The following is a 22,148-nucleotide window of genomic DNA, read 5'->3' as shown; positions in this document are numbered from 1 at the left end:
AGAAATACAGTGCAAAAATACTTTAGTTAAAGTCAATCAAAGTTTATTAATTACATACATAGTCATACACCCAGTGAAATGCTTTGATGAACAAGATGAAAAATGTAAAGGTTAATACAATTGAAATGTGTAGAAATAGACAAAAGCTATATATAGAAATAAAAAGTATATACAGAAAAATACATTTATAAAAATAGGGGTTGGGAATCAAGTGTCCTGTTGAAAAGAATGAGTATATGGTAAGACATTGAGTACAAAGTACAGATGCAGTCCAGTGTTGTGTTAGTAAATAACTAAAGATGTGAGATTAAACTGAAGTTCACTTTTGTGTTTATGAGCACTGTAATCTAATTTTTTATAGCCGCAGTGTTTGACCTGCCCTGGTTGTGGTGGTCTGAGGCCCTGAAAGGCCCCTGGTACTCATAGTCCCCTGGACACTGATCCCACTCGCTAAAACACTTAATCTGGTGCGCATTATAGTTATGTTCACTGTGTACATTTTCACTAAATATATCCGGTAGTTGGTATGGGACGGTGAATTCAGATCACTGAGGTCAGGGGCCTGGGGGGTAGCTAAATTGTAGCTGTAAGCAGTAAGCAGATTTTGTTTTATACCAAGGATTTGGAGTCTTGTGTGAGTTAAAGTGAGTCAATTCCATCAAGCTTCTCATTTTGCTGTTAATTTGACTGTTGGATGGCACACCCTACACTTCAAATCAAGCACTGCCTATATCCTGATAGATCTCAACTCACTGTCTCCACAGCTGTGACGCTGCAGACAGACCTGGAGTGAAGTTGGGTATTGTATATTATGTCTAAGTTAGGCCTATGCTCTTGCATATTCAGTAAATGTGTAAAATATGGCTCCAGTCTTCTTTCTAATGGACATAAATGCTTTTCCCATCAGTAACAGCTAATGTTTGGGTATAGTTTTTGTATATCACTCAATTAAAAATGGAAAATATCCCATTTACAACATTGCTTGGTCCCCATTTCTGGCTCCTTGATCTGTTTTAAAAGCTCATATCTTTCATCGCTTTGATGAAGTAAACAGAGCAGACCAGTCCAGGGCACTGTTCCAGTCTTTTGCTTCTATCAGCACTTTCCCACCACCTGTCAGGCAACTGTTTAAACACAGTGTAAACACCCAGGTCTCCAAACTTTAAACAGGCCCTACTAAACTCTTATGAGTGATATCTAATAGGCTTAATGTCGTATATTATGCACAGCACTTGCTGTAACACTTCTACTATGAAAGAATGTCCCTCCACCCAAACGTCATCAATTCTTAACTTACAAACCTTCCCCCCTCTCTCCTCTTCTTCTTCTTCCTCCTCCTCCTCCTCCTCTTCCCCTATTCTTCCTGTTTATGTCACTCCCTGCATTAGACTGTTCCATTACACTGTAAATAAATATAAACCCCACAGACCTATTCACAACAACAAAACGCATACAGCATCTGCAGCATCCAAGAACATCCATAAAAGGTATGGAAATGGCAGTCGAGGGCAGGAGTTGTATGGATTAGTGAGTTAGGGTTTAACAGAGATGATACTGAAGGCAGCGTCCTGCCAGAACATTCAGTCATCATATGTGAGCTAGACCTCTGACTATTTAAGGAGCTTTCTACTGTGAATGAAAACAGCAGTGTGCTTCTGTGGTTCTGTATCATAAACTGAAAAGGAGCCGCCAGTATCTTCCCTGTCCATCCCATGTTAAAGCTTTCACACACACCACACACACACCACACACACAGGCCTGCCTTTTTTCTCTAAATAAGGCAGCCTTATCTGCGTTTCTGTCATTTCGGCCCCATTCCTGTGAGTATCCCATTCTGTGGTGCAGCAGGACCAGGGCAGGCCACAGCCTGCACATTCTTTGCCCTTATTTGGCTAAATCCCTGCTTGGGCCCCGCCCTGTTTGGGAAAACCAGCACGCCCGATTGGTCGAAGGCAAAGTGGGTGTGGTCTATTACTAAGCTGATGCTTTCAGCAAACTTTTGTCCAGCGATAGTAACTGCCTCCCTCCTTCTCTCCACCGCAAACGCCTGCAAAGCCTAGTGGGCTGTTCGCCTCTCCACCTGAAGCTAAGGTGAGAAGCCTCTTTCTGCCCTTTTTCTCTTGTGTTTACATGTGAAGGTTGTAGAAACGTTGGGATGGGTGTCGTTGACTCAGACTGTTGAGTGGTGGGATGAAGCTCCTGACGTCTGACCAGTTTATGTGGCTGAGAAGGCAGAGACCCAGAGTTTCAGCTAGCTCGCAGCTCGCAGCTGGACGATACTGATAAAAGATTCATCGATATCACGATATTTCTCAGAATATATCTCGGTGTCAGGTGATGTTTAGTCAGTATTATTAAGAGTAATACAATCTAAAATCTAAAAGGATGGCTTCTAATCCTGACATAGCTTGTTTCTGTCAGTTTTGTTCAATGTTCTTCTATTAATATTACACCAATGGGAATTTTAGGACATTTTGAGGTGTTTTAACCCGTAAGTACAGTGTAGAATATTGTTGCTGTTGTGCAAAAAACAAAAAATATTAAAAAGATTCAATTGCATTTCCATTGAATCTTTTTAATATAGTTTCAGCTTGACAGGTTTTCTTTAAATTGTGTCCAAATGCTCCAGAATGACGTCAAATCTTTTTACATTGACTTCCATTTAAAGCTTTTTTCATATTTGTTAAAAATATAAGGCTTTTGCATGATAGCGACTATATCCACAATGCACAATTCTATTATTCATTTATTATATTTATCAATAGGGACAAAGCTACATTACTATGACTATGTAATTGGTGCTGTCTATCAAATGTATCACTAAAAATGTTAACCTGCAAGGAAACATCATGGTGGTTATGGCAGTATCATTATATACACTGGTAGAGGTGACCGTCAGCTGGCAACGTGTGAGGTAGGTGTGTTTACAGGGGGCTTAGCTGAAGTTGGCCATGAGTTGGGCCTTCAGAGTGAAACAGACAGTTGGGGTTTTCCCTGCATCAGGGTGGATTAGAAAGAAGAATTTCACCAGCTCTCTGACCCATTTACACAGAGGTCCATGCTGTCTCTCTCACATACACACACTGTATCAGTTCAGTGTTTACCAGCCACTGTGTGTGTGTGTGTGTGAGAGAGAGTGAGTGTGAGACTGAGAGAGCGAGGGAGAGGGATTAATGTCCAGACATGCTCTGCCATTTAGTCACAGAATGTTTTTAACACTTCATCCAGAAGTTATTCCCAACCATATGATGCAGTGAGTGTGGTCCTCAATCAGCTGTCAGTCATGATCTACAGTTCTAAAGCTAACAAAGCTCCAAATGAAGCTTTTAACTAGACTGACCGACTCCTCACTTCTTTAGGCCGGTATTTTTCTAGTGTACTCCCTTTTTTTCCAGCCAGCTGCCTTAGTCTAGCGTTTGCTACCCCCCAGAACTAGGATCAGAGGTTAAGCTCGAGTGCTTGTTGTTTGTGAGTTGTAAGACTAGAGGCATGAGGAGAGGCCTGAGAAATAGAAGGGGTGCAATTTCTGAGCATTACCTCACAAAACAGGATTTTTCAGTGAGTCAGGGAATGCAGAATATCCCATTGGACTATTCTCGGCTTCTCGTCTATCAGACAAGACAAGAAAAGAGAGGCGTGAGTTATCTGGCTAACCTCCCTACATACACAGACAACAGCAAATATGGAATAACTTGAAAAGTAACAACAAAATTGGGAAGCAATGAAACTAGTTAGTTAGCCATTATCAGTTAGCTTCTGAGCTCAAGGCTGGTAATGTTAACCCATATTGAGAGAGCTACATATGATCCGTTGCCCATCTCCCTACTGTTATTGATAAAACTGAAATTTAGTTTGCAGCTTATTGAGTGTTAAAGCCCTCCTTCACAGACAAGCTGACCTTTACTGTAGGCAGTTATATTGTGGTTTGAACTGAAAAATGAATGAAAAAATATTCTGCAAAATATGAAGTGAACTCTTAATCTTTAATAAAACAGAAAATGGAGATTTTAAAAACTGCCTTGGTAATTAGTAGTTTAAATAAAATTTATTTCCTCCACTGTAAGCTCTTGGTGACCATGAGAGCCAACCACAGACAATTTGCACAGCAGATAAGGCTTGTGTCAACTTGCCATTTACAAGAATTTGCTTATTTTATTAAGCCGTTGATACTGGGAGACAGTAAGCCTTTATTGAAAGACGCAGCATGATGAACACTTAGAAAGCACAATGAAGGCTTTCCACCTGATCATTTAGGACCGCATTAGGGCTTGCTCAGTATTTTGCATGAATGTATAATTGTCTGTTGGGTTTGTAGGCAACATCACTGCTTCTTTTCAAAGACTCTTGGCGCTCACTAACACAAGACTTCCATTAACATACCATCACAGTTCAAGCCAAGCCATATAAGTTTACAGTATTTGAAAATAAAAGCTACCCTTTATGTATTATGAACAATTCATGACAAATGGACCAATAGAAATGGTCCAGAATGACATAATAAAACTTGAATGTTTGCTTCTCCTGAAAAGTTGTAGATATGAGATACAATGTTTTGTGACAGCAGTGACGGTAAGTAAGTTCATAATCATAAGAAGATATACCATCACTTCATTCACAATGTGCTAGTCACTGTGTTGTCTTGGGGTCCAGTATGTAGCTTACAGCCTTCTGTCCCACTATGAGTCACTGCTAGCTCACACCTGTCTCTCTGATCTCCATGGCTGTGTGTATTAAACAAGAACATCACATACTAATAGCGACAGATGGGTATTAGTAATAGGATATATTAGGAGTTTGTGCTATTCTGAAATCTCCCAGCACAAAACAGGCGTCATCAGATGTGGTGGATGTTGTTGGAATAGTTCTGGGCTGGACATGTTTTGTATTGATGCTAAGAGGGGTTATTTTAGTCAGGGTCAGACTAGACTGAAACATGACTCCAGCTCTGGAATTCACACAGGAAATGAGGTCCAAGAGTAAAGGGGAAGATACAAAGCAGGAATGCAGTTTATTATCTGTGGGTATGGTGATATAATGGCTTCATATCTACAGCTATCATAATGCATACACTGCTGTTAAAAGTTTAGAATCATTACTAATACTAATACATTCTTTAAAACATTCATTTGTTTTATATACAGTACTTTTAATGAATATTTAAGTTAGGGTATATAATTTAATACTCTTATAATACACAACACTATATACTATTTATTTTAAATATTTTGATCATTTTGTGAACAAAAAGAGTTGATGTCGTTGATGACACACAGATGCCAAATAAGCAGATGGACAGCTGTGAGCCATAAACCAGCTCACTCTACAAGACCTGTGAAGGTACCCTGTGGTATTTGGCACTAAGGTGTTAGCATCAGATCCTTTAACTCCTGCCAGTTGCGAGGTGGATCCACCACAGATCTGATGCAGATATCACAGGTATCACAGCTATTCAAGTGATGTAAAAGAAATGAGGACCAGGTCACCTGCTTCCATTGTTTCAAGGTCCAGTCCAGACGCTTGTATTCCCATTATAGGCACTTTTGACATTAACCAAGGCTGAGCATGGGTACTCTGACTGGTCTATAGCTACAATGCAGGGGGTGCTGCATTGTGGGTTGTGAAGTATTTCTTCTGTAACCATCATTAAAAATGTCTGTGACTTGTGCCTCAATGACCTGGTGATGGGATGAACTTTGTTGTCCTCACATATTTATGAGCCTTGGGCGACCAATATCATGTCATAATTTTTTCCCTTTGTCTCTCCTCGGACTCCGCAGACTCGTCAGTAATTATTCACCACAGCTGACCAGGAGCAACCCACAATCTTTACCATTTTGGAGATGTGTTGACTCTGGCCATAACAGTTTGGCCCTTGTTAAAGTGGATCAGGTCTTCATGCATGACTATTTGTCCTGCATCCAAAATGTTGACAACAAAAAGCCCCTGTTACTACGCAGTCCTTCACATGAGCCATTATTATAGGATGAGCAGTGTTATTTCCTTCAGCTGTCCATCTATTTTTATCTAAATATTTTGGCTCATCGATATATACAGTGATTCACTGTAGTCGAGGTTTCTGCCTTGAGATCTGATCATCACTTTTTAAATACGAGACATTCTTGATATATGTTTGTTGATCATATAGATTTATCAGTCATTTTGGAATACTCTGCAGTAGGGTTGCAGTTGTATACAGGTGTTAGGTTTACTATGATATTTGTACATTTGCGTAATACCAGTATTGGAAACAAAATGCAGACAAACAGAGAATACCCCCAATTTCTTAGTATTTTCAAAAACCAAAAACCAAAACAAGAGAAACAAAATAGTAAAATATGTATTATCATACAGTTGTTATAATTCAGGATACTTCCTAAAACTGCTTTCTACTAGTTATATGAAACCTACATACATTTGGTTTTTATATTTTTGACAATAGGCCTCATTCACCTCTTTGTTAAACCTGTTGTTTAGAAATACAAAAGACATCCTGAATCTGGCATAGATGTGTTTTTTTTTAACCACCAAGTTGTTGCCAGCTATGTGCAGCTATAGTGATTGATCCCATTCTTCTCATAAATTGAACAAATCCTAAACAAGAAAATGAAATGTCAGCAATGTCAACTGCATAGGTGAGATTCTGCGTAAGTGAAATTCGAAGTGAAGTTTCTTCTTCTGAAAGATTGGTGAATAAGGCTTGCTGATTACAAACTTTTGGGCAGCAGTGTATATAATGACTTGTAAATAAGGGTTTGCCAGGGGCTCTATTGCACTGGTAAATGGCAGATTTTTGCAGTGCATCCTTCCTGTATTGATAGATGTAAGTCAACGCCCAAATGTAATGGAAGACACACACACACAGACAGGCATATGTACACCAAAGCCAAGCCAGTAATACGTTCTTTTCTTTTTTCTCCATAATTTCAGACACACAACTCCTGTTTAACATACAAAGTATGTAAAACCAGTGTGCTGTTACTTTACAAAGGAGAGGAGAATATTGTTTTTCTGCTTAAGTGAAATGAAGCATGTAGTTACTGGATTACCTGCATGCATACACCCACAGTCACACACACACACACCCACACCCACCCACACACACACACACACACACACACACACACACACACACCCACACACACACACACCAAGGCTGGGCCAGGCTGCATGCTTGAGGTAATAACAGGCATTTTACACATTCAAAAGTGGGCAAGATCAGTGACTGCACATGACTTTCCTGACTTTCTGTGGTGCCATGGATACATGACTGGAGTCAGTATCACAAAGAAAATTCCCAGAATGATCAGTGTGATGGTTTGGAACGGAGACAGGATTCCACTGGCTGCTCCATGACAACACCCCCATGTTTCCTCTTCCACCATCTCATCAATCATAACTGCAGTCCGAAGCCCGTTTAACTGAAAGTTGGTTATCAGTCTAGTGCCTAACAACAACATTGATAACTCCTCAGAACAGGAAATCTGTAAAGCTAATAAAAGCTCCAGGGTCAGATAATGTCAGCTTCTTAGTGTCTCCTCACTCACTCTCTTCCAGTTGCAGCCAGGCGCCATCATGTCAAGCAAACGTGCCAAGGGGAAAACCACCAAGAAGAGGCCCCAGAGGGCCACTTCCAATGTTTTTGCCATGTTCGACCAGTCCCAGATCCAGGAGTTTAAGGAGGCCTTCAACATGATCGACCAGAACAGGGATGGGTTCATCGACAAGGAAGATCTGCATGATATGCTGGCCTCCTTGGGTAAGAAAGAGAAAAATATGATTTATGGGTGGAATAACAGTATATAAAGTAGATGCATTAAATTAATTGATTTTGTAATGTTAGAATTTATTATTGGCTTGGTTTGATCAAAATATGACCTGTTCCTGAAAACACACAACCTGGTGTATTGTTTTTATTGGCTGTATTCTGCTACTGTGTAACTACAATACTGTTTGTTCCTCTATTCTCTGTTCTATGTCTGTATATCGGTTACTATTGTGATTTGTCTTTCTGAATAAAATAACCCAATTGTGCAGAAATGTAAGAGTTCAAGATGCATTGTTTTCTAAACATTTAAAATGTAATAGATTTTTTTCAAAAATATATGCAGTCTCTAAAGGCATGCAACATTTTATGACCTTACATTTAAACGTCTAGTGTTTGAAACTCATGGCCATTACCGTGTACCAGTCATTACCTAGTGCTCATCAGCCAAATTTTGCAAGCTCAGCTTCTGCCCTAATGTACGTGTGTGTGCAGGTAAGAACCCGTCTGATGACTACCTGGAGGGCATGATGAGCGAAGCTCCGGGTCCTATCAACTTCACCATGTTCCTCACCATGTTTGGAGAGCGTCTGAATGGAACAGACCCTGAGGACGTGATCAGGAATGCCTTCGCATGCTTTGATGAAGAGGGCTCTGGTGAGAAGAATCTGACACTTACATACTACTGACCTACTGACCAGCCTGAAGCAAACTGTTGCTTCCACAATTATGAGAAATTAATTATTTCTTGTAATCGTGCAAGTAGGAGTGCTTGAAAACTGGCCTCAAATCGGTAAAGATTATGGCTGTAAACTCTCAAAACCTCTCAGTCATTCTGTGGAAATTTGGGTTGGATGCAGTTAGTGTAAATGTTTTTTTAAATTTTAAGCAGCTAGAGCTAAACACATGAGACAGCATTACCTTCCAAGTCTTACCACTGAGTCCAATTTAGATATCTAAATAATAAATTATGTCATTGGTGTTGCATGAAAATCATGCATCTCCAAAACTGAAAATACTTTACAAGAGAAGGAAAACAACCCTTAATCTTCAAAGTCAATATAAAAAGATTTATTTTAATCTATGAACCGCCTCGCCCCAAGTCTTCCTTTTCATCAGCAAGGTCACACAGTCCAAGTCCAAGTTTTGCAGCATTTCCAGTTGTGCATTCAAGAAGTTTTGACACTGTGTAAAGAACAAATGCCATATTCACATTTTCAAAATTTGATATTTAGTTTTTGCATGACTGTGACAAAATGCAAATAATACCACCTCAGTTAACATAATCTAAGGACTGTAATAATAAATATATATTGTGTGTGGAAATAACACCACTGCTATTTAAGTGTAAATGACAGTAGAAGTAATAAAAAAAATTATGTAGCCGACGCTATAATAGCATCTGCCTGCTAATGCTTTTATTTTACCTGTGCAGGTGTGATTCATGAAGATCACCTGAGAGAGCTGCTGACCACAATGGGGGACCGCTTTACTGATGAGGAGGTGGATGAGCTGTTCAGAGAGGCTCCCATCGACAAGAAAGGAAACTTCAACTATGCCGAGTTCACTCGTATTCTCAAACACGGCGCCAAAGACAAGGACGACATCTAAACTCTCATTGACTCTCATACCTGGCTCATCCAGAGGCATTCTATTCAGATAGTGTACATATGGGACAGAAAAAAAACAAACAAAAAAAATTTTGGATGTTAACAGTACTTTAAATTTACAGTCCACTTGCACTTGTGTTGATTCAGTGGCAATAACTGCATACCTGTTTATTTGTCTTTTGCTGATGTGGCTTAAAGAATTGCGCTGCCCACAGGCAGATATAAAGCTGTTAAGAGGTTAACAAAAATTATGCCTTTTGTGACCCGAAATATCGGTCCATAGGAAATCCATTGCTTCCCAAGATTAAAATTGATTGGGTTATCTGTTCCAAAGAAACCACTTCTTCCTGCAGCAGAAATTGTACATTTACATTTACCCATGCAAAATTCATTCTTTATAGGATGCTTTATTTATAAAAACACCTCTGAATAGGGCTGGGCGATATGGTAAAAATACTACATCATGATATTTTTTTCATACATTTTGAAGACTTTTTTCGCGATACACGATATCACAATACATGTAATCGCAGACTAAAAACATCAGTCGCAACAGATTCTTATAAACTACTATTCAGATACTCTCCTGTACTGAATACAGTGGTTTTTATTCAACATCTGCTGCTTTTCATCCAATTAAACCAGTCTAATTACACTGCTTGTAATGAAACCTGCAGCTGATCAGGGTTTATTAAACACTAACTGTATCCTCGATATGCCTAGAAAAGCATATTTTAACGACAATATTACAATACGATTAAAATAGTCATATTTCCCAGCTCTACCTCTGAAGGTTTTTAGTGCCAAATGTGAGACATTATATATGTAACTGTTGTGTAATGAATGATTTGCAAGCTTTTGGATATAGGTCAATTACATTCCCTTTTAAGCCAAACTTACAAAACATTAAATTGTACCTGGAGTTAATAAACCACTGTCAACTCCAATCTGGACAGTTTTTTTATTCATTTATTATTTCTTTGTTGCTGCCGTTCTTTCAATATGCCTCAGCTAGTCATTGTGGGATTAATGAATGATCACCCGCTCAAACATTTTACAGGCATCAAATCTCATTCATCAAGTAACTAATTAAATTGGAGACAACTAGCTACTGTTAATACTTTGAATTGCATGAACACCTAATTTTAAGCATCATGCCACTAATCAGTTATAATCCGATGACCACCTGGATGAATATACTACTTGAAATATACAGTTTCTATTGAATTACTCAGGCCACCCCTTGCAAGTTTATTAGCAAAGGTTTATTAGCAAAATAAGTTTCAGAAACTTGGTTTATAGCCACCAGACAAGGACACCCAATATAACAAATCAACAAAAACTCTCCACATTCAGAGCACACATTTGCAAATCATAGGTTTCATTAGTTGCATCCGGATATGCTCAAGACACACATCAAATAACTGGACTGCCTAAGGGTTTGTTGACGGACATTTGATTGCATGTTAGTAAATCAAAAAAGCTCAGCGATCACTGCCCTGCACAAACAAGAAGCACACTGATGCCTCTCCTAGAGATACAGTTGAAAGCGTAGTCCACAAGTGCAAAATTAAAGAAACACTGGCTACACTACCTGGATGTGGCAGAAAGAGGACACCATTGTCAGTTACCACCAGATTCCTGAGGAGGCAGGTGGTCAAAAACCCTCAACTGACTGCAAAAGACCTGCAGCAAGCTTGAGGCAGCAGGCACCAAGGTTTCAGTTTACACAATAGTAACACTGAAGGTCTCCATGACTGTACACCACACTGACCCAAAAGCACAAAGTGTTAGCGCCCAACTTTTGCTTTAGCCACAAAGGTTTTGGGATTCTGTTCTGTGGAGTAATGAAACAGTAACAAAACTACCTTTCTGGACCTATGAATCAGAGGTATGTCTGGAAGAGGAAGAATTAAAGCTTACGCTGAAAAGCGCACCCTGTCTACAGTGAAGCCCGGCAGTGGCTTGGTGATGCTCTGGGGCTGCTTTGCTTCCTCTGGGTCTGAAAAGTATCAGAAAAATCCTATGAGAATCTCATGCCTTCTGTAAACACCTCATTGAACCTTACAACAGTACAATGATCCCAAGCATACCTCAATTTAAAAAAAAAAAAAAAAAAAAAAAAAAAAAAAAGTTCACCATGGCTTGGATTCAGAAGTAGTCCTAGAAGATTCTGGAGTGGCTGTCACAGTTGCCGGACTTGAACCGCACAGAAATTATTGGGTGGGATTTGAAGGTGGTTGCAGCAGCAAACCCATTAGTAAACCGGAGGCCACGGCCCATGAGCAATGGGCCAAGAATTCTCAGGAACGCTTCCAGAAGCTGGTGTCCGTTTGTACGTCACATTTGCAGCAGGTCATTACAGCAAAAGGGTGCTACTAAAGACTCTAGTCATGCAAGATGTTCATGTTTGTTTTACAGCAAACGCCTAAAAGTTTGTACAGTTTATTGTAACTGTAGCCTGAGGCACATTGCTTTCACATCCCTTCCCCATCTTCCTACTGAAGGACACTCAAATTCAAGTTTATATGAAAATTTGACTTTTATTTCTCTGAAATGTTTGTACAAAAAGGAGGGGAAAAACAAAAATCACAAGTTTAAGGCAGATATTGCACAGACTAGTCCAATTTCTAGAAAAGCTAAGAAGATTCCCTTGTTCTCAGGTAAGGCACAAATGCCAAGTTCACTGTCCATTCTTATTTACTTAATACGTGTACATGAAACATAGCAAACAAATTATTCACATCCATCTTAAATGTATTTGGTCGTATATAGAGAGGGGAAGAAAAAAAAAAACAAACAAAAAAAAAACAAACTACACATTCGATATATAGAAGAAATGAGAACTATGCCAAAGACGAATCCTGACCCAGTAGATATTTACATGCGTTTTACATTGGCATCTACAAGACCCATTCTCAGCTAAATAGATACAGTATCTAGAATATTAACATCAGTCGTTCTACTGAAGTGAAAAAATAGAGCATCTTTTAAAAATATACGTATACATCCAGTACCCATCATTGTTCCAGTAAGCCAGCAACTAACGGAATACTCACAGTGGTTTCTGAAGTAGTGGTACAGTGGGTTTATTATGTAGTTAAAAAGAGGCTAAACACAAGAATGTGTCCTAAGTTTTGCGTCCAAAAAGAGCCAAAGCTTGGCCTCGGAGTCAAACATTAGTCTAATGCGTGTAACTAGTCTCAATGAAACCACCCCTCATCACCCACTGTTCACAACCCAGTGGCCCAACACCGTATACTAGAGGAGAGGACCAAATGACACTTTCACTCAACCCAACCTGAGAGACAAACTAAACGCTGACAGTAACAGAAAAATGACACGTATTGAAATGGTTACAGTACTGTAGAAATGCGCAGACATCAAAAACAGCACTGATAAAAGACCAGCTTACACATCTTTAGAAATCATAGAAAACATAAGATTAAGAGAGTTCATTACACACCAGCATTTGCATGATTAGAGCACAGTACTGTAAATTAGCTTAGTTGGAAACTAATTTTTTTTAAAGGCATAAGACAAATGGCACCACTGTAAGTAAACTGAAAGATAAGGTATTAAATACTCATGCTTAGACAGGCACAAACTGACATGATTGTAAAAACATCAAGATCAGGACAAACTAGGATATCTGCAGTAATAGCCTACGTGATAACAGTTTCATGGAAACTATGACCATAGAAAGACATGTGGCCACTAGGAGAGGGCTGGGTGACACCGATTCCAATAAAATCAGCAAGAAACCGAGGAAAGACGGCAAGACGTGAAACAATGTTCCAGCTGAGTCTACATCCCTTCTTTACTATCCTCTAAAACCTGAAGTGAATAAAATGCCTCAAATAATGTCTACCAGCACGCAAGCTGAACTGACACACACAAGTCCCAAAAATTCACATGTAGATATGCTCCATCAACGTCATGTCAGCTATGGAGATCAGTCAGGACAGTACGGGCACACACTGATTAGCCCACGTACCAGACATATGTTACAGTTGTGCATCCAGCAACCTCTTTTTTTTTTTTGCAGAGACAATCCGAATACTTTTACCCATTACTGAATCTCAGTTTAAGGAGGTACAAGCTAAAAATCAGCCAATACAGATACAGAAACATTAGTGAGATATTATAATTCAGGAGTGTTTCAAATGCAGAACAATTAACTAAACGTGGACTGTTTAGTTCACACCATTCGAAGAGGTTCTCCTCCACATATTGTTCTTGAAACATTTCCCTCAATTTCAACTGCCTTATTCGGCTGGGTATTTATTATTCCGGACGCTGGTGTTTGCTAGGGAATGTTGGAACAGCGCAAAATGGCCTCATAACACCAATTATAACACTCAACAATTAATTCTGCAAAACAACCACCTAGTGTGTGAGGGATACGAAGGCCAAAGAAAGCATAGCACTCGAGGAATTAACGACCACTCCGCTGCTGTCTGCCTGGACCAGGTCACTGCAGAGGCGCAGGCAGGCTGAGCCACGCGCTCTGCAGTGCAATCAATTTCCCACCAGTCTGTCTCCTCTGTCCCATCTTTAGATCTTCTCTCTCTCCCTCTTACACACAAAAGCTAGCATCCTATTTTTGAAAGTGAGCAGCGTTAGAAGGTTTCAGTTTACATTTTGAAGAAGTACTGGCAACATCAAAAGAGATAGAAATAAAGTGCAGAATGTATGAGCGGCCATACAAAAACACAGAAGAGAGAAGTTTGGAAAAAGGTGATTTTTGGAAGTAGTGGTTTCATTTGCAGTGGTTTCAGGCAACTGGAACGAGGTATCAAATTAATGCCGAAGGCTACAATACGGGAGGGGGTTTTAGGATGCACATTAAAACCTACACCTTGGAAAACCGGTGCTTAGTCTTCCTCTAACTGATGCTGATACTCAAACCACCAGCAACCCGAAACATAGCATGCTGGTTCTCTAGAAGCATTCAAGAGTCACACAAAATAAGCTAACCATGCTACATGATAGTCTACTGATCTAACCCTAGGACAGGACATTGGTACATACAGGCAAACGCAACTACAACTACAGTTCTTAAGTATAGAAGAACTTTCACAAGTTTCTAAGGCAAATACTGAGCAAGGCCACTTGTATAACTCCCAAATGTCAGTCCTGAAAGAAAATCTAGTATATTTATAATAATAATAAAAAAAGAAAAGAAAAAAAAAAAAAGTTTCTTGTCAGCAGTGAGATACGATACAGAGCTGTAGAAAACAGAAATAAGGACCATTATCTTGTACCACTTTGCTGGTGTTTATTAAAGTCCATGATAACTGTTGGTAGTGACAAAATCTGAAAAAGCCTGGTTTACCATCTTCCTTCTAAGAGAAATTGAAGTTGGGTTTGAGGTTTAAGGTTTTTCCCCCACTTTTAGACCCACCATTATCAAATGCTCAGTTGCTGTTGTGCAGAAATGACAGAAGGACCCTAAATACAGCTGATGTAGTGAAAACCATGTAAAAGTCATTTAAAAGATTTTGCTGCTTTAAAAAAAACAAAAAAACAAAAACAAAAACACATCCTGTCTGTCAATATAAGGTGATCTCGGTGTCCCATCTACAGCCAGGATATCTGACACGTAGGCAGAACATTCGGTTTTCCAGCGGGTCATCTAGCAACTGGCTGAGCACATCCATGACAACTGTAGATTGTTAGGGCAACAGGAGTTTGTGACCTCACGTGGCGCTCGTCTCCTGCGTAAATAAGGAACCTGGACATCCTCAGAAAAATGAGAATCCACAGCAGATTAGATGCATTTACTAAACTGTTGAAAGGGAAATGTAGTTGTTTTTAAAGTTTTGTCTTTTGCCCTTTATTACTTAGCACGTTTGCACGCACACGTCCAGATGCAATTTTTCTCTCAATTGACCGTTTCCCTGACTGCATGGAGTGTGTGTTGTGAGCTCCAGGTGTGAGAGACACTGCTTGGGGTCGGACTGGCTGGTCGGACCGGGCCGTGGACCACACTCCACACACCGTTTGTCTGGAAACTCACAGCTCCAGGGACCCTCTGGGGCACCAGTGGCAAGTTAACAATGGACCCTCCAGCAGGGGGAGCTACAGTTGAGGCATTTAACACTGGCACAGACACCGGGAGAACAGCCTTTTTCTCCAGACTCATAGCAGAGTCCGACTGGTTGCTGGAGACAGGAATTAAGCTTCTGCGGTTCCTTTCTGGATCCCTGTTCGGACCTTCTGCTCCTGAAAGAATTGGAGATGCTGTGGCTGAGGACTGTGTCTGCTGCTCCTTCTGTCTCTGACTCTCATGCTCAGCTGCCCTCTGCAGTGCTGCATCCACCAATAGCTTCAGGTCACTGAAATCGTGGGGGCAGAGCTCTGGGGGGGTAGGGGGCGGCGTATTAAACAGTACACCAGTAGGGCTCATCGTACCCAGGCTTGAGCTGCCAGAAGAGGAGGCTGGAATGGTGGTGAGGCTCGGGTTAGGGGAGCCAGCTAAACTTTCTCGTTTTAGCAAGCCCTGAGTGTCCATCTGCATAAGAGCCTTGACGCTTCCGTCACGACTTGCTGCACTGGATCCCATCAGGCAGCCAGCACCCGCCAAAATGGCTGTGGCTGTATTACCAAGCATGCTCAGGTCAAGCGTGGGGGCAGGCCGGATGACGGAAGGGCGGGGTGTAGATACAGAAAGCGGTGCAGAGTGGTCTGGAGAGGAGGATTCGGTAGGGCGACTGTCTGTTTTGCCAGCGCGGCGCGAAATAGTGAACTGAGTTGGGTCTTTTCCATCCTTCCTGAGCAAGTCAGGAAGCAGCCGTCGCCGGGCATTGATGAACCAGTTACAGATCTGAGAGACAAAGAATAACAGACATTACATAATGTGTACAGCATACAGTTAATTACAACAGGCAACTGTTGTACGTGCCTTTTTAAATGTTTACAAAGCTGACTAAATAGCTACAGAATTAGATACAAGGATAAAAGAGCATTTCTTTAATATCACCGTTTTGCTGTTCACATACAAATCAATGAGTCGCAAAGAAATTTTTATATATATATATATATATATATATATATATATATATATATATATATATATATATATATATATATATATATATATATTTGAGAACTATTTACATTTATCGGCAATGCTGAGCTATTACAGTGAAACACTGGCATTTTATATATTTGTTTAGTTCTTTCCCAGCAAACAATCATGCTCAACCTCTCCTTACATCTCATTTTCTGGTGCATTTAGTTACATTCCTTTACAACAAGAAAGTCCAGACGGAGACTCGGAAACGGTCATGAGATTACTACTGCCGACCAACAAGCTATTACAGATTTTATTATTTATTAATCTAGTGAACTACCAAAAAAACCCCTGCAATTTAGACTAATCACGCCAATTGAGGCAGATAACCGTCCTGACGGTCACAAAAAAAAGCATCTTGATTTCAGACGGGCCTTAAATGGCCATCTTCTCAAAGCATCCTGTGGTGTGGGCCATGTATTATTCAAAGAGGGGCTGTGATGACAAAAGGGTGACTAAAAACTATTGAATCTTTCATTTGTGTAGGGTTTTTACACATTTTCAACATCAGTTAGCATTTCAAAACCCTGTAGTGTGCACCAAACATTAAGTGGATTTAAGTGGACTGCAGATTGTTGACAACTCCTGGCTGCAATTCAATACAGTAACTGTTCAGAAAGTGTCTGTATACGCCCTCCAGTGGCCAGACTGTGCACTTCAGGCTTTCAAACAGCTGGCTCTAATGGAGATTGGAGGGAAATATGCAAAGCCACAGAGCAAAGGCCTCACTGCCTGCATTCCTTCACACTGACAACACTGCAGCTCCCGGCTCTCAGTCAAGGACAGAACAGGGCTGAGATTACACACCCTGCGTGCCCAAGCCATTTAGTCTCATTTTTGCTAATGGAGTTGACTGTGTTGAAAGGAATACTGGATACTATAGATTGTTGTGCATGATTCAGAGCAGACTGCATGGACCAGTAGGATGGGACCAAGTGGAGTGATGTGAATTTCAAAGCTCACCTGCGAGATAGACAGGTTAGTCTGTCCGGATAGGCTGAGCTTCTCCTGCTCGGAGGGATAGGCGTTGAGACGATGCTCGTACAACCAACTCCTCAGAATTTGAACGGACTCTTTAGGCAGGTTTCCACGGCGACGGCGCTTGGCGGAGCCCCCTGATCCTCCGCCACTGGTGGAAAGATTAAGCGGGTAACCGTCGTCCTCGCAGGGGTCACTGTCTGACATGGCGGAAAACTCCGTCTCTCCACCATGCTCCTCTTCAAAGGCTGAGGAAACCAAGGCAACAGGGGATTTTATTGGCCTCAAATAAAAACACATGGGATAGAAATGGCAGAGGAATGCACTTCACACAGGCTTGGGAAAAAAGACACAGGAGTAGATCAGGTTTTCCTGCATTATCTTACCCTATACAGACACAGCAAGCATTTAGTTTAATGAGCCACGTTGATAAAACAGTAGATAAGATGCACATGTCTAGACAAAGTTTGATCTACCTTTGGACAGATATTTGATGCTTTTCAAGATGGCAGAATGAAGACAGGAAACAAACAAAACAAAAATAACCAAATACCATACAAGCATTGTAAAACTTTGCATATCCAATTTCCTCCAAGAGAATAGTGTTTAGGTGACCCATGTGTATACGATTACAAATGTAATCATATACAAACATGTTATGTTCTAGTTCTCTAATGCTGATCCAGATAGATTTAGTCCCAAAATACTGGCCAACAGCATCGACCCACAATTCCCATCAGTGCATCCCTAGTAAATTCCAGACAGAATTCCAGCTAAGGCACGTCATAAAAACCGGGTTGGTATTCCTGCATCAAGACCACGACTTCAGGGAACAGAAATCTGTTCAACTTCAAACACATCACGACATGTGAGGTTATTAACCACATGAACTGCATAACATCCTTGCATGTCTCAATCTGGTATTTCATAAGAATGGCTCCAAACATTTCATGGCTATTTTTGCCTTTCCAAGTTCCCATTTCTTTTAGGCACATTGTAAGGAAATCTAGTACTAGAGAAGAAAGTGCAAAGCTTGCACTTCTGATTAGGCCTTTTCCATGCAGTGGCATAACTAAAACCAGCTGGAAGACCTGTTAAAAATAACCCAGTGACTAACAAAACAGTGCATAATAACCCCAAATGTAGAAGTAGAAACCACACACTTAAGCTGGAACTGCATTGGACAAGATACAGGTAATATTCTTACAAAGGAACAGTGCCTACATCTCTACAGCTCAGATAATGATTACCCAGGTCTAGGCAGAGAAAATAAGGGGTGGGAGTTAATCTATCTACCCTTTAATTTCCTCGCTTTCATCCCCTACGCTTCCTCCTCATTCAATTCAGCACACAAAATCTGGGCACTATCCTAGACCGCTCAAGGCTTTTACTTAAACCTCAGGTGCAAGTTTACTGACTAGCTACCTTTCTTAGTCTAGGACCATCCACAAACATACATAAAGCTCAAACTTGGAGCACATTTAGTGAGTTAGTGAACTACACAAGGCAAACAGTGGTTTTACACCAACTGGTGCCCAACGTGTTCACTGGGGTAGATTTTTACAGACAGTGACTAAGTCTAGACCTGGCTAAAATTTTCCATATAATGAAACATCCCCATTCAGGATAATGTTTAGTCTGGGACTAGGCTTAATCACCGTTTGGAAAAGCTGCTCTTGTTAACAGCTCTGTCGTATTATTTTAGTTGTTTTTTTTTACTTTAACAGACTATTTCGCTCCAAACCTAAAAACTAAAGTCTAAAATCAAATAATAAAATAATTAGTGAGCTTTTAGACGTGGTAGAAAGAGGGAAGCCGTCTGCCCGTTAGGGGGGGGGGGGGAGGAAGAGGAGGAGGAGGAGGAGGAGGAGAGCCTACATTTCTCCCTCAACTAGCTACGTGTTGACAAGCTCGCTGAAAACGGACTCTGCTTGACGTGGAGCTAGACATCCTTTAAACGTTTACAATTCAAACCCACCATATAAAACCTCGAAATGTTCCTCGAAAGTTACTCAAACCGCGTTATAATCGCGCCAACATGGCAAACATGCTAACGAGGCGGACGCCAGCCTGTCTGCGCGACCATGCGGATTAGCCTGGTCGTTTTAAACGGTTAAACCTCAGCAGACGACGCCGTAGTTTTACTGAACGAACAACTGAAGAGTAGCGCGGTGCTGTGGATCATCTTTCCCTCCGTAGCTGAAACCCGAACCCCTCAAGAGCAGTTAGAAATGTGGGAGTTCCTACGTGCCCCTCTAACAAAGGAGATTGTGTGTGCAGTATCCGTCTCCAGCACTGAGGGCTTTAGTGCTCGTTTCCATTCACAGAGCTGCCATTTCCCTCCTCCCTCCTCCTTCCCTCCGTCCGGACATACAGCTAATACAGCCCACAGTCCCATCAGTGCCGCCGCTGCTCACATGCTCGACTCCATTTCATTCAGCTAGCGATGGCTAGCTAACTCACTAAAACCAGCCGATTAACCACCCAAACCACTCCGACTAAACTCGAGAAACATACAGGTCTTCGTTTGCCATGTTTCTGGCATCCGTTTACTGAAAGTTTAGGGACAGGAGGAGACGCAGCGCTGAGTTGACAGTTGGCTTGTGGCTGCGTGGGCTGGACTCGGCTATGAGCTTTAGCTAGCCAGCACTAACGTCTTGTCAAAAGTTGGTCAAGTTAATAAAAGTTTAAGCTTTCGAGATGCTTCCCCCCACATTTGTGTGTATATTTGGGCGATTATCTGCTCTGAGGAACTTTTATTCGTGTCCGAGTAGTTTAGCTAGTCTAGCTAACTCGCACGGCTGTATTGTGGTCATATCTAGCTATAGCTATAGCTAACGGCTGGTGGCTTACAGATGGATTTAGGACCAGGCTCGCCAGCATAGTGCGGAAAATAACGCGTTAACGCAAGAAATCCCTCAGATTTGCGAACACAGTCGACTCGGGCAAACTTTTATTTTCTTTTTTTATTTTTTTTTATACATTCAGTGCAACCAGGAGAGCAAATCCCCGCCGTTCAGACGATCAGCTCGTGTTTTACTTTCCAACACCGTGTGAACAGCAGCCAACTGGAATTCCCCCATGAGCTCAGCCCGAGCTGGTTAGCTAGTTCCCGAAACTGGCGTCCAAAACAGCCACAACAACAGCAAGCATCAAATTAGCCGCATTATGCTACAGGACTTAACAAAGGGCAGCGAGGGAGCACTGGTTTCTGGTGGGACCGCTCACATGAGGAGGGGGGGGGGAGAAGAGAGGGACATTAGGCTTGAGAAGCGTTTGCTAGCTACAATCCCCGCGGTCTCACAAAGGAAGGCGTCCAGCCGCGCTTTCCTTCTCAAACATGCACAACTGTCCTCGCTGGCAGCGCCAGATGGACACCATGCCCCGTGCTCGGCTGTAGGTTAAGTAGCTATAGCTAACTGGCTACCGCTAGCTAACAGCCCGTCCGCATTCAAACCCAAACACACGCTGCATTTGCTCCCAACAAAAAGCCACATTCCTGTTAAAACCAACAGTCGAGCTCACACACACACACACACACACACTCTCACACACACATACTTCGTCTGCCCCCACCGCAGAGAAAGACACAGCGAAATAAACACAACTTCTCACATTTAGATTTACCTCTTTTGGCAGATTTCATCCTTTGTTGGGTGTTTTTTTAAAAATCCGCAGCTTTCGAAGTTCCTTGGCGAAGAAATGCGTGCTTCCGACCAAACGGTGACAACGGGCTCTCCTTTCCTTTTTTTCGCCAAGACAAGGTGTTGTTGCTCCCTCTTTCCTCTAAACTCTCAATTCCACCGCCGTTTTCGAAGATCAAACCGAGGTTCACCGCAGTTCAACGGGTCCGTCTCATTTTTCTGCGCATACGACCAAAGGCATCAAATCTTGTTGACAAATCTGTCCCGCTTTACCTGCAGCAGAAGCGACGCCAACTCTCAGTCTGCCAGTGACAGCAGCGGCCCTAAGTCCCGCCTCCCCGCGGCCTTCGAGCCAATCAGAGCCGCGGACTGCAGCTCGGCGACAACGCGATGTCATCACCGTTTAATGAGTGACAGCCGAGTTCAGGCGATTCATTCAAAACACAGAGAAACTCAACGCAAATTAAACCCCTTTGCTGTAACACATCCTCTAATCCGAGTCACTGATTAGGTGTTTTATTTTTGATCTGGTTACGAGGCTTATAACAACAATTTTAAGTCCACGCGGGGGTTAAAACAAGAATGTTGTTTTTATTTCTACAGTAAATACCAATTAAATGTAGATATCAATATAACCTTCAATATTTTCATAAATACTGAATGTATTTCTGGTGCCTCTGTGTGTGTATGAGGAGAGGCCTCAAATACACATTTATTTACTACCTTTTACACTTTTCCAGCATCAAAGACACATTCAGCCTTACAAAATGATAACACTGAGTTTACTGCCAGGAGAAAACACCTAGTATTGATATTTTTATTGATATAAGAACAGATTCTGTAAAAGAACGAAATTTTTGGAATTAAAATTATTGCTACTGTCAATGTTGATACGACACCACACAACACCAGCGGTAGGACTTCTAATGTTACATTCACCTACTTGTGTAACATGATTCAATGTAAGTCGCTCTGGATAAGACCATAAATATACATGTAAATGATACTTCAGTATTGATCTGCAGAAATGTGGGAAACTAAAACACACAACATGACTCTACCTTAACTATTTTGTA

At 41.2% G+C, this 22,148-nt stretch overlaps 2 protein-coding genes across 3 annotated transcripts; one reads left to right on the top strand and one right to left on the bottom strand.

Moving 5' to 3' along the window:
* Positions 1 to 1,985: 1,985 nt before the first annotated feature.
* Positions 1,986 to 10,319, top strand: myl9b (myosin, light chain 9b, regulatory). Its single transcript, XM_072684605.1, has 4 exons — positions 1,986 to 2,091; positions 7,555 to 7,756; positions 8,258 to 8,419; positions 9,198 to 10,319. The coding sequence occupies exons 2-4, from the start codon at positions 7,573 to 7,575 to the stop codon at positions 9,371 to 9,373; spliced, it is 522 nt and encodes a 173-aa protein (XP_072540706.1). The 5' UTR covers positions 1,986 to 2,091; positions 7,555 to 7,572; the 3' UTR covers positions 9,374 to 10,319.
* Positions 10,320 to 11,895: 1,576 nt separating this feature from the next.
* Positions 11,896 to 21,380, bottom strand: tgif2 (TGFB-induced factor homeobox 2). Of its 2 annotated transcripts, none has more exons than XM_072684604.1 (3): positions 21,056 to 21,380; positions 17,414 to 17,676; positions 11,896 to 16,201 (listed from the first exon to the last, which is right to left on the bottom strand). In XM_072684604.1, exons 1-3 carry the CDS (start codon positions 21,072 to 21,074, stop codon positions 15,260 to 15,262), a joined length of 1,224 nt encoding a protein of 407 aa, XP_072540705.1. In that variant the 5' UTR covers positions 21,075 to 21,380; the 3' UTR covers positions 11,896 to 15,259. The 2 variants fall into 2 exon arrangements, with proteins under 2 accessions (XP_072540705.1, XP_072540704.1); XM_072684603.1 differs by lacking the exon at positions 21,056 to 21,380 and adding an exon at positions 17,905 to 18,029.
* Between the last annotated feature and the right edge of the window lie 768 nt (positions 21,381 to 22,148).

Source organism: Salminus brasiliensis, chromosome 7 (assembly GCF_030463535.1).
Source record: "Salminus brasiliensis chromosome 7, fSalBra1.hap2, whole genome shotgun sequence".
NCBI classification, from domain to species: domain Eukaryota; kingdom Metazoa; phylum Chordata; class Actinopteri; order Characiformes; family Bryconidae; genus Salminus; species Salminus brasiliensis.
Note: the sequence above shows the minus strand (reverse complement) of the source record. Positions and strands in the feature narration are given on the sequence as shown.

What these genes read in the sequence shown, in the direction of transcription:
- myl9b (XM_072684605.1), top strand. Translation starts at nt 7,573, where the DNA reads ATGTCAAGCAAACGTGCCAAGGGGAAAACCACCAAGAAGAGGCCCCAG. An exon ending in TGATATGCTGGCCTCCTTGG is followed by an intron (nt 7,757 to 8,257) that starts GTAAGAAAGAGA and finishes GTGTGTGTGCAG; the next exon opens with GTAAGAACCCGTCTGATGAC. An exon ending in CTTTGATGAAGAGGGCTCTG is followed by an intron (nt 8,420 to 9,197) that starts GTGAGAAGAATC and finishes TTACCTGTGCAG; the next exon opens with GTGTGATTCATGAAGATCAC.
- tgif2 (XM_072684603.1), bottom strand. Translation starts at nt 18,007, where the DNA reads ATGCAAAGTTTTACAATGCTTGTATGGTATTTGGTTATTTTTGTTTTG. An exon ending in CATCAAATATCTGTCCAAAG is followed by an intron (nt 17,677 to 17,904) that starts GTAGATCAAACT and finishes TGGTTTCCTCAG; the next exon opens with CCTTTGAAGAGGAGCATGGT. An exon ending in CTAACCTGTCTATCTCGCAG is followed by an intron (nt 16,202 to 17,413) that starts GTGAGCTTTGAA and finishes TTTGTCTCTCAG; the next exon opens with ATCTGTAACTGGTTCATCAA.